The 12,152-nt window shown below is 36.6% G+C and overlaps 2 protein-coding genes across 5 annotated transcripts; one reads left to right on the top strand and one right to left on the bottom strand.

Moving 5' to 3' along the window:
- Nucleotides 1–5,659: 5,659 nt before the first annotated feature.
- LOC110790210 (uncharacterized) lies at nucleotides 5,660–8,727 on the top strand. 4 transcript variants are annotated; one of them, XM_056828769.1, is made up of 4 exons: nucleotides 5,660–5,878; nucleotides 6,032–6,113; nucleotides 6,433–8,269; nucleotides 8,410–8,727. In XM_056828769.1, exon 3 carries the CDS (start codon nucleotides 6,526–6,528, stop codon nucleotides 8,152–8,154), a length of 1,629 nt encoding a protein of 542 aa, XP_056684747.1. In that variant the 5' UTR covers nucleotides 5,660–5,878; nucleotides 6,032–6,113; nucleotides 6,433–6,525; the 3' UTR covers nucleotides 8,155–8,269; nucleotides 8,410–8,727. The 4 variants fall into 4 exon arrangements, with proteins under 4 accessions (XP_056684747.1, XP_056684746.1, XP_021850683.1 ...); XM_021994991.2 differs by having other exon boundaries at nucleotides 5,661–5,878; nucleotides 6,433–8,289; XM_021994990.2 differs by having other exon boundaries at nucleotides 5,661–5,878; nucleotides 6,032–6,127; nucleotides 6,433–8,289.
- Nucleotides 8,728–10,785: 2,058 nt separating this feature from the next.
- Nucleotides 10,786–11,553, bottom strand: LOC110790200 (senescence associated gene 20). The gene has a single exon (XM_021994979.2). It carries the CDS (start codon nucleotides 11,429–11,431, stop codon nucleotides 10,961–10,963), a length of 471 nt encoding a protein of 156 aa, XP_021850671.2. The 5' UTR covers nucleotides 11,432–11,553; the 3' UTR covers nucleotides 10,786–10,960.
- Between the last annotated feature and the right edge of the window lie 599 nt (nucleotides 11,554–12,152).

The raw sequence follows: 12,152 nt of genomic DNA, 5'->3' as shown, positions 1-12,152 counted from the left end.
TGCCATGCTTTCTTGAAAAACACGGCATTGAAACCATCAAGCCCAGGGGCTTTACTATCATCAATAGAGTGAAGAGCTGCATCAATTTCAAGAGTGGTAACAGGAGCAATAAGAATGTGCCCTGCTGCAGGAGACAGTCTAGGACCACTTCTAAGAATAGGAATATCAGGGCTAGGCAAGGAATTAGCAGCTGAACCAAGAAGAGCTTTATAGAAGTTTTGAATCTCTTCAGCAATGTCTTTGACATCAGTAATCTTCCCCCCTTGAGAGTCATACAACATAGAAATATTGTTAGTACTTCTTCTTTGTTTAACAGATGCAAAGAAGAAGCTAGTGTTAGATTCTCCATTAATCAACTAGTGAATTCTGGATTTCTGTCTCATAGCAGATTCCTCAACTGCTAGCCATTTCCTAAGGTTCTCAATGTGCTTTTTCTCTGTACACTGAAGATTAATATCAGAAGGGTCAGTCTGTAACTGAGATTGAACAATATCTAACTTCTTGAGCACAAGAGATCTTCTCTTCAATCTTGCCAAATTCTTCCTTGTGAAGCTTTTAAGTTCACCTTTGAGTCTTTTCAGTTTGAACCACAGACCACTCAGAGGAGTTCCTTTCACAGGTTTACACCAATCAGCAGTAACAACTTGTTCAAACTTAGAATGAGCAGCCATGAAATTGAAAAACTTAAAAGGTCTACCCCCTTGCTGCTGATCACTCTTAATATTGATGAGGAGAGGAGAGTGATCAGAAATGGAAGAATGCGGATATTCATAGAGCTGGCAATGGGTTGGGTTGGGTCGAAATCAGGTCGACCCATTTATAAACGGGTTGAGATTTTCCCAACCCAACCCGACCTGTTTAATTAAACGGGTTGAGATTTTCAACCCAACCCAACCCAACTATAAACGGGTTGACCTGAAGTTGACCCGTTTAATTTTTTTTTCCCACTTTTAATTGTAAATTGATTTGACTATAGAATTGCGAGGTGATTTTGTTATGGCATATCTCATTGCAAAAAGTAATTTTTCAATATGTATTTGACATGAATCAAAACGTCAAATAATTATTCAATGTTGAAGGGAAAATGAGAAATAAAATCTTTCAAATCACATTATACATATATATATTACATACTTGCTTGCACTTAAACGGGTTAGACGGGTTGTTTTCGGGTTGAAAATTTCAACCTGACCCAACCCATTTAATTAAACGGGTTGGGTTGGGTTGACCCATTTAATTAAACGGGTTGAAAATCTTGACCCAACCCTTTATTATTGGGTTGGGTTCGGGTTGGGTTGGTGGGTTGGGTCAATTTTTGCCAGCTCTAGATATTCAACACACACTTTATCATACCTACACATCCATTCCCCATTCCCTAAAGGTCTATCAATTCTGTTAGAAATTCTTCTGTCGACAATCCCCTTATTATTCCAAGAATAAAAGTGTCATGTAGCTCTGATCTCAGCAACCCGAGTATGAAAAAGAAACTGCTCAAAATCTTGAGTGTCATAACTTGTAATACCTGCACCATTAACTCTATCTTGTTGGGAAAGAACAACATTAAAATCTCCTGATACAAGCCAAGGAGCGTTGCCAACAGAAGTAGCTAAACTAGTAAGCTCTCTCCAAAGAGGCTTCCTAGTTTCCACAGTATGAAGCCCATAAACAGCTGTAAACAGACAGATAGACTCCCCACTAGGATCCACCAATTCACCATGTATAAATTTCTCATGAGTAACAAGGACTGTGACTGAAACTTTCAAAGAGTTCCAACCCAACCAGATTATACCCCTTATTGGGTTGCAAAGAGAGTTACAAGCCCAAGACCAACAATTACCAAACTTATTCTAGATCTTAACTGCATTTTTATATTTGACTCTAGTTTCTAGGACAGCAACCACATCTATCTTATTTTCAGCCAAAAATCTCTTAAGACTTCTAGCCTTAGTGGGATCATTTAGACCCCTAATGTTCCATGTACACACTATCATTAAGTTTGGAGTGAAGAGTTACCTTGGGGCTCCCCAACATTCTCCTCATCACTTTTATCATCAGCATCATCATCTGAGTGTTGCTCATCTTGCTGGTTCAGAACTCTAAGGAATTCTGAATAGGATTTTCAGAAATAGGAACTCTGCCTTCAACCTGTCTGTTCTTTCTAGCATTCATCCAACCAGCATCATTACTAGACTGAGCCACATTAATTGTACCAACTGGAGTCACAGTGCCATCAACAACAGCATTTGCTTCCTTCTGAGTATCAACTGGAACAGTTTTCTTAACCACCCACTTCACAACTTTCTGGATTGCTGGCCTTGTAGTAGTTTCTTGCTTAGCTTTGGCACAGTCATGGCCAACTAGGCAGGATTTCTTGCAAAAGGGGGGTTTCCAATCATACATCACAGGCTGAACAAATTCCTTTCCATTGGGATCAGCTACAACTATCTGGGAAGGCAATAGTTTTGTAACATCAATTTTAAGAACTCTTACAAATGAGATTCTGAGTTTTTGTGTAGAGCATTCATCAGCTAAGAGTGGAACTCCTAGCACACTGCTTAGCCTGCTGAGTGAATCACTCCCCCAACAATTCAAAGGAAGGTTAGGGAACTTGACCCACAATGGAATCACCTTAAGCACTTCTTCATGAAAGTTAAAATGAGGGGACCATGGCTTAATGATGGAAGGTTTACCATAGAAAATTTGAGGACCAGCAAATAAGATCTCATTCTTATCCTCTTGAGGTTTAAAATGCAGCACAAAGTAACCATCATCGTGCAAAAACACTTTAGGGGTAGCTACATTATTCCATTCTTTGGCCATAAATCTCATAATAGAGGTAATAGTAGGGGTCTCTCCTAGAACAAACATAACCACAACAGTCATCCATTTTTCAGTATCTCTATCAATTTCCTCTTGTTGTAATTGAGAAACTATCTTCCCATCTACACAAACAGGGGCAATATAATTCAAGGACTGACCCTTGGCAGCAAGAGTACTACCTTTGAACATATTAGTCCATGGTTGTTGAGTTTCACCCCCCATTTGAAATATCCTACTAATAATTCTAGCAGATTCAGGTCTAGGATCCCCAATTTCAGGAATAGCATCTAAAACCCCATTTCATGTTAATATTTTTTAACTGTATTCCCCTACATATATGATATACCTTAAAGTAAGAAGCTTATCTGCAGTAGCTGTGTTAGACTGGAAGAATGCATTGATTGCTTAGAAAATTATTTAATCAGCAATTCTGCATAGTGGATGTGCTATGTAAATATACTATGTAAATGGTATTGATACTCTCACATATTATTGATTAGTGAGGGGACTGTAATTTTTCTACATGGTGCACGTACTTGTGACGTTTTGTCTAAAAAGAAAAGAAAATTACTATAAATTGTATCACGGGTATTATTTTTCAATGAGGGGGAGATATTATGAAAGACCTCCCAAACCTACTCATATCCATCTTGATGAGCTGTAGAATCTGTCTAATTGAAAATATTGGATGCCATAGTAGACTAAATCTGCTAAGATCGAAATGTTCTGGTGTTTTTATCTAAGTGAAAGTTCTAATGTCATGCATTTATTTTGTGTTTTTCCGAGGTTGGATATGGATGCTCTTCAAGTCTTTCCAGATGCTGCTGACCAGCGTGTTGGACGTGCTGGTAGAACTGGTCTGGCACTTACATAGTGGTCCTAGGATTCCGATGACAAACATCGCAATGCCATGTTCTTCCCGTGCGATTATTGTGGTGGATTAATTATGTTTTTGAGTTCGAGTTTCTAATTTGAGTGTGTTAAATTGACATGAAGAGAAGTATATGTGTATAGTTCTTTATTTATTTTTTGAATATAATATATTTTTGTATTATTATTTGTAAGTTACTAGACAGTGAGATGCTTATTTGATATGAGAAATGAAATTGAATTATCTATATTATATTACAATTGATTAATTATCATAAGCTTTATTTTATTAACTAAAATTATAACTAAAAAAAGAGCCTACGGAAAAGTTCAGAATCTCGTTACAAATTACATCGCTTTTCAGTTAAATGATACTAATTACAATTCAAATTCCTTTTTTTTGTTGAGTGTACCAAAATTTTCGTCATTACAAAAGGTTTGATAGCGCTTATATATTGAATGCTACTAAATGTGTCAACGGTAACAATGCTTATTAAGCGCTATTATTCTTTTAACAACGCTATTCACAATGCTTTATAAACGCTATGTTTAAATGGAATAAATGTTGTTAAAAGCTTATTGTGGTGTAGTGTGTTAAGTTTATCCCCAAAGTTAAGCATTCTGATTTTGATTTTAACACCTGGTTTTTGGATAATGTCTTGGAAAGGGATATGATCAAAGATTTAAATATTGAACATGCAACTGTTTTTAGCTTCTGTGTTTGGAGAATCTGGAGGAGAAGAAATCTCTGGCTTTTTCAAAAAGGAAATAAACCCCTCATTTTCTAGTCCTCTCAAACTATCAGCCTAGCTACATAATTTTCTCAGAATGACAAACCTCGTGCCTTGAACATCAAGCCCTTGCATGTACTCCCAGTTTCTGATCAAGCTAACTTTATTATCAAAGTGGATGCTACCTACTGCACCACATCTTTGCTGGCTTCCGATGCTATAATATGTAGGGATACAAATCATAACTATATAGATAGAGTGGGTGGCACAACCACATCAGTAGCATCTGTTGCTGCAGAAACTCAAGCCATACTCCTTGCAATTTCTCGGGTCATTTTGAAACAATGGCTAGGGGTAATAATCTTATCTCATTGAAAGGTGGCAGTAGACAGCATCAATGAAGAAGAAACATCCACTACTTGGTTCTCTAATCTATATGGAAAATGCAGAGACATGCTAAGAAGCCAAAGAAGCCTCTATTTGAAGTCAAGAAGAAGAGAGCAGCTGAAGGAAGGGGATCATGTGGCAAGGAAGGCCAAGGCCTAGCTGAGTCTGGTGCATCAACGAGTTAGCCTCACCCCATGCAAATTTAGTAGCATTTTACTCTCTAATGACATTTCTTTTTTGTAAACTTTATCTCTAAGTAGTGCGTGTGATATGAATGGTTGTATTTTTGTTCCATGTGAAGTGGAAACTGATAATATCAGCACAAACTAGCTTTTGTATATTTTGATGTTCTAATTTAAAAATCGAAAATGATAAAGGTCGCAACATGCGACCTTTAAGCCGTGTCATAATGATGACATGACATGCTTATGTGTCATGATTTAAATTGGAAATTAAAATATTTAACTTATATTATCTATTATACATGTTATAAAAAAAAGGTAGGAAAATCTTAATATTGTTTCCTTATTCATATCGACTACCTTATTTACATATTACATAGTAGAAATATTGCATTGATAGTAAAAATATTATAATGACGTGTATCCTACGTAGCGCCTATATGTACCAATTAAACTGCGACACGTAAGATTACGACAACTAAATATTTTCGCAACTTGCGACCTTTATCATCGTCCTTTAAAAATAAAGTAACTCAGTCTAACCAAAAAAATTAATAAGATAACCCACAATCCTCTAACTAAACATCAACATATGATAAGAACCTATGCAACCTATAACTCTATAAGTACCGGTAATGCTTTGATTAGCAAGACAAAACATTTTTAAGCGGGCAATTCAACTCGTTTTTCGAAAGGCATGTCTACTTTTTTGAAAACTTTATAGTCAAACTTCCCTCAAATATCCAACTTTGCTCCCTTTTACTTCTTGTACTCTACTTTCTTGCTGCCTCCCCATACTGTTCAAATTGTATTTTCAGGATTTTTGTTTACAAATTATTAAATTTAGGGTCAGAAGGAGGACGCAAATTTTGACATTGTGGGCTCAATGTGATTTTTCTCTCTGCACTTAATTTTGCTTTTACACTGTTTTCTTTTGAAAAGATTCCATCAAATCAATTTGAGCACTCTAATTAAGTAAATTGAACTTTGACTTGATCTTTGTTTTTATTTTAATCTCCATTTTGTTGCTGGTTTGGTCAGAATCCAGCAAATTGGGCTTCTGGGTGTTCTGATATCTGATTTCAGGTGCTGCAAAAGAAAGTCACTAATTTCTGCCTTTCTGGTAAGCTACAACAGGTAATTTCATGCATTTTTCACATTCTACAGTTATTTTAGTTTGAATGGAGGAAGAGGGTTTAGTGGGTGATCAGTAGAGATAACTTATTGTGATTAAGGCCTTTTTGGTGTTGTTATTGTTGTCCAACTTGTAGACCTCTCTGAGTTATGACATTTTCTTTCGTTTGGGGTTGGGGGGTTTGAGACTTGGGATTTGAGAGCTAGGATTTTGCTGTCGTAACTGTAAATGCCTTAATTCAATTAGTTTTCTGGGTTGCCTAATATTTGGCCATTTTTGTGTTTGTTTCTTTTGTGGGTTGTTGTAGGTAATTGCTATATGGGTAGTCAAGTTAAGTTCTTGAACCATTGGTTCTTTATTATGGTTGTTTGAAAGGTTGTTGATTTTTCGAAGAATTACAATGGTTTCAACTGGAAATGAAGGGGGTTCTGGGTCTAATTTGAGTCACTCAGTTGACTGTGAGACCTTAAATGGGAGTAATTTGAACAACCATATATCTTTGCAAGTTTCTACATCTAGAAAGGGACTATTGAGTGATGAAAAATCGCCAAGGGGCTTCACCGACAATCCCATTAGTCTGTCTAGCAGATTGAAGTTGCTAAAGATCAGTCCGAAAGGCAAACGGACTTCTCCCTCTATTGGGTTTTATAGAATTTCCAAGGATAAGGATGAGCTCTCGAGTAGTGCTCTGCCTCCTGCCATACAAGGTGTCCGAAAACGTTTCAAAGATGTGATGTCTAACAAAGTTGATTGGCCTTTTGTGATGCAAATGTGCAAAGATTGGGTTAAGAAACCATTGAATATGGTCCTTTTCCTGTGGATTATTTGTGTTGCTGTGTCAGGTGGCATTCTGTTTCTTGTGATGACAGGAATGCTAAACCATCTTCTTCCAAAGAAATCACAGAGGGATGAGTGGTTTGAGGTTAATAACCAGATCATCAATGCCCTCTTCACTCTAATGTGTCTTTACCAACACCCAAAACGGTTCTACCATTTGGTGCTTTTGTGTAGGTGGAAGTCGGATGATATATCAGTATTAAGGAAGATTTATTGCAAGAACGGAACTGCTAAACCCAATGAACGGGCACACCTGATGTTTGTGGTTATTTTGCTTCATATAAATTGTTTTGCTCAATATGCTTTATGCTGCCTTAATCTGGGTTATAGAAGATCTGAGCGGCCACTTATTGGTGTTGGTGTTTGCATAACATTTGCCATTGCAGCTCCTGCAGTTGCAGGATTGTACTGTGTTCTTAGCCCCCTCGGGAAGGATTATGAATGTGATGCTGATGAGGAAGCACCTAAACAGTCGAGGAGGCAATCATTTGAAAAAAAATATGCATTTGCGATCCGAGATGAAAGAGGGATTGTTGAGAAAAAACCTGAGTGGAAAGGAGGGCTGTTTAGCTTATGGGAAGATTTTGTTGTGGCATACCTCTCAATTTTCTGCTGCTTTTGTGTCTTTGGTTGGAATTTGGAAAGGCTTGGTTTTGGGAATATGTATGTTCACATAGCAACATTTCTCCTTTTCTGCATGGCCCCCTTTTGGATCTTCAACTTGGCTGCTGTCAACATTGATAATGACGCAATAAGAGAGATTTTGGGCATTACTGGTATTGCACTCTGTGTGTTTGGCTTGCTATATGGAGGGTTTTGGCGAATTCAAATGAGAAAACGATTCAACCTGCCACCAAATAACATGTGTTTTGGAAAACCTAATGTTGCAGATTGTGTTCAGTGGCTGTTTTGCTGCTGGTGTTCTCTGGCACAGGAAGTTCGAACAGGAGATTTCTATGAGACTGTGGAAGATAGATTTTACGTTAAGAATGAAAATGACGTTCATACTCCTCTTACCCCATTACCTCGTGAAGGTAGTACTGGTACTCAATCCATGTCTGATTTGAGCACCCCATTTTGGTTGAATTCTGGTTCATCTAAGAATAAACCTTCAGTATTGAAAAATGAAACTATGATGCCACCTGACCCGACAACAATGAGAATGGAAGTAGAGGATCTTCGGGAAGTATGATGTATTCAGATATCGGATGCCTATGTTGAAATGAGAAACCAACTTTGCAGTTCATATATAATTTCTCCGTCTTTGAAATGTGTGATTGCGTGGTTTTTGCTGCTTGTAAAGGGGGGTACGTATTTCATCTCTGAAGTAAGTACATGGATTCTGGATAGTCATATAAAGTTTAGTTTAATTGATCTTTACTTTTTATTGCAATTGTTTGAACTGTGCTCTCCCAGCAAGTAACATAAATCTTTGTTTTTCATGCAGCTTCTTTTGTGAGACAGGATGACTATTCAATTCCTCCTTTATGGACCTATTTACCTCATCTTTTTCTGTGACAATTTTTTGCTGGTATGACGAACTCCTGCTAGTTTGATAGATGCATGCAATACAATTTGTAATTGCAGAAAGGAAATGCTTCTGTGTGTACCTTTTCGGCTATCTGTACTTTTGCAAGGTACACATCGTCAGATTTAGTCTTGTGACTTGTGGTATCTAATACGGAGTACTCCGTAGTAATACACTACGGAAGTCTGGAGTAACACTGAAGGTTTCTCGTAATTGTCAATTATTTTTCCCTCTCTAGATCCAATCATTCTCTACATTTGATTAGTTCTAAATATATTTTTCTGGAATACTCTGAATCTTTTTGTACTTTGTGATTGGAGGTCCTGTCTTTGCTCTACAACCAGGGAAGTGAGTTCAATTGATTCTGAACTAGATATTAGCTAATTTCACAGTTGCGCTTGCACATATAGTATCAGGAAAAGCATAAAAATTGTTTCTGAGATCTCATATAATTATCTTGGTAACTTGGTCTATCGAGCTTTTGAGTACGTAATTCCTCCACTGAAAATATCCTGCCTTAGTAGATCATCCATCGTAGGCTTTCCTCATCGACTCTCGATTCTATCATTAGCTAAGCAACGTGGGAAGCCATCAGGAAACTGTCATCCGTGCCATTATTTAATCTTTAACATTTATGCTGATTTCTTTTATCAAGGCTCCCTAGAGAAGATTAAGCACGGAGTGGGATGAGAATTCTCTGTGATTATCTTTTTTACCAATTTGAATAATGCACTAGAAAGTGACTAGACACATTTTTCACTTGAAATTGTATTTTAATAGTTGGAGTTGATCGTGTTGTTGCACTTGCAAGCTCAAACTCGACTCAGCTAAGCTCATTATCACCTAAAGTGTATGCAATCTTGTTGTACGACTGCAACAGGTTCGTTTAGCATTATCCCCAGCAATCGTCATATGGTTGTTTCCAGTGACCTTTATGAGATACATCCTTCTTAATCAATCTTGTATTTAATGTCTTTTCAAGGGAGATGTACAATTGTGCAGTTGTTTCTTATGAGTTGAATCAGCAGCCTGCAGAGATTAACTTCTGCAACTTTTTCCCTTTAAATTATTGACAAAAAGTTTAATGACATCTTTCTTCTTTACTACAGAATACAGACATTGTATGGAAAGGGCAGAGATGTGGTTTTCTTGTCTCTGATCCTTGTTCTTTGCTGCTTTTACGGCGGGAAGACAACTATACCGTTCACAATCACGCATCATTTACTGTTCTCTGTTTTCCATTTTCTTATCTTGAGGAATTTGCTTAAATATGCCCCCTCTTACCCCAAATCTGCATCAGTAACTTAGGACTTCTGTCTTGTTTCTTTATCAACTATCCAAGGGTGTATTTTTGCTTATTTAACCAGCTTTACTCTTTTGTAAGGGACGAAAAAAATACCCCAGACCTAATGCTAGGTGTACCCAAAATTCCGGGAACATGCGAGAATTTGTAATCTCACGAGTGTTTATTTAAGGAGAAATATGAAACATATCTGAACAACCCAAGGAAGACAAAAGTTTAAACCTTGTACAAGACTGCAAGTTTGAAGGTGGTCCTTTTCAAAACCAATTCGTGATACGAGAAGTAACTTTTCAACTTTATAAAGTGGTTAATATTAATTTCTCATTTTCTAATTAACTTCATATCAAATTATGTCGATTTAAAATTTGGACATCGAATATTACGAATTGGGATGAATATCCAATTTGACTAACCCTACTCATGTTGAGAAAATATCTAACTAAATCTAAGCTAATACTACCAAATATCACGAAATTGAAGATTGGCTAATCATCAAAGTTGCATTTCGTTATCAGTGTATGAATCTACTCCTTACCAAACACCTTCTAACAAGTGGCTCATCCACATCTCTTAGCCTTGTTCTCTTCACTTAATCTGGTCTGATTTAGATGTTTTATGTGAGTGTTTTTTGTTTTTTCTAGTCTGGTATATTCTGATCTTATCTGATTTTTCTAGTCGGTCTAATAAGCAATATAAATAAGGTGAAGAGAACAAAGTCTATCATTGATTTATTTCCTTTGTTTTGTAGCTTCCTAATGCAAGGGCAGCATATGTTAGGCTGTAACTCAGTTTTTTAGTGTTGTTCACGTAATTAAGCTCATGCTGTAGATGAAAATATCAAAGACAACATCTTCCACAACTCTCTTCATGTGTACCCGCATGAATACATCTTGAGTTAGGTGTGTCTTAATAATATCCTGATACACTAATTTTGCAGAGCAAGGTCTAGTAATAAAATTATGAACCTTCTTAAATAAAAATAATGGTTTCCTGGAGTTTAGAATTTATTTATTCATTCAAACCGGTAGGAAAGATCTTTACAATTGCATGCTAAAGTTTACAGTTAACTAGCTCATCTTTAATTAATTTAATTAACAAAAGCTATCTCTCAAAAAAAAATTAACAAAAGCTAATTTAAGCAATTTGAAATTAAACTTAATTAGGACATCAGATAGCAAGAACAAGGCCAGGCATGGACCGAGTACTACTGAGGCCAGATATTTGGCTCTGCCAAAGGGTCCCTTTCGCATTCACTGGCTTAATTTCCCACTTACCATTTTGGGGCCTGAGGTCCCTAACCGTGAGCCATGTATTAAAGTATTCTCTAAATTGTGTGATTAGCCCATCTTTAAGTGTCCAAACATGAACCCAATAGGAATGGGCTCCTTCCCACCCCTCGGCGATGACACGGTCTTCGTCGATGGTGGTGATGGACCGAGGCTCGAACTGAAACTCCGGATGGTTTGATTCCCCTGTCAACACCCTTCTCATGTGTTGGCATTGAGGCGGCCCGTGAAACCACCACTCCAAGTCACTTGCCAAGTGTTTTGAGACATTATCTCCATCTCCTTTTGCGAGTGCATTGTAAAAATCTTGAACTATTGCTATATTATACTCATTTTGGGTGTATCTTTCCATGACAATTGTTAATTTATGAGAAGGTTTTGAAATGTGTTTATATGAATTGTTGGAAGTTAAGGTTTTGTGAGGGTTTGATGTGTTTATATGAATTGTTGTAAGTTATGTGCATGGATTGAATAGAGATTTGGACCTCTATTTATACCCATAAATTTAAGGGAAGGGGGGAGGAAAATGGGTTGGTGGCCCACCAATTTTTTTTGCATAAATGTTAAGGTGAATTGTATTGGTGAGAGAGACATCCAAGATAATAAGGCCCACTTCTCCATTTCATGCCAATGTTCAATAACAAAACATACTTTGAACACTAAGATTTAATTCATTATTTAAGTACTATATAAATTGATTTTTGTTCTTTTCCAATATAACAATGAGTGGTACTGCATTATTGATTATTATATTATCTTGAGTAGAAAATTTAGGAAAAAATATAAATGAAAATTGCCCCCTTGCATATTGCAAGACTACTCTTTCAATTGATTTCTACGGAAATACATGGTTTTTTTTTTGTTAATTATAACTAAATTTATGTATCAAAACTTAAATTTATACTCACTTTCACCTATATTATTTCTTTTTAACTCGATCTACTATTAAAACTAAAATCGTGTTCCTCCACAGCACACTTGAAAGAATATGAAATGAAGGGAGTAAATGATTAAAAGAAAATTAGTTGAGACTTGAGAGAGGCGATGAAATCTAAAAAAGATGCGATGGAATG

This window comes from Spinacia oleracea, chromosome 5 (assembly GCF_020520425.1).
Source record: "Spinacia oleracea cultivar Varoflay chromosome 5, BTI_SOV_V1, whole genome shotgun sequence".
Taxonomy (NCBI): Eukaryota; Viridiplantae; Streptophyta; class Magnoliopsida; order Caryophyllales; family Amaranthaceae; genus Spinacia; species Spinacia oleracea.
Note: the sequence above shows the minus strand (reverse complement) of the source record. Positions and strands in the feature narration are given on the sequence as shown.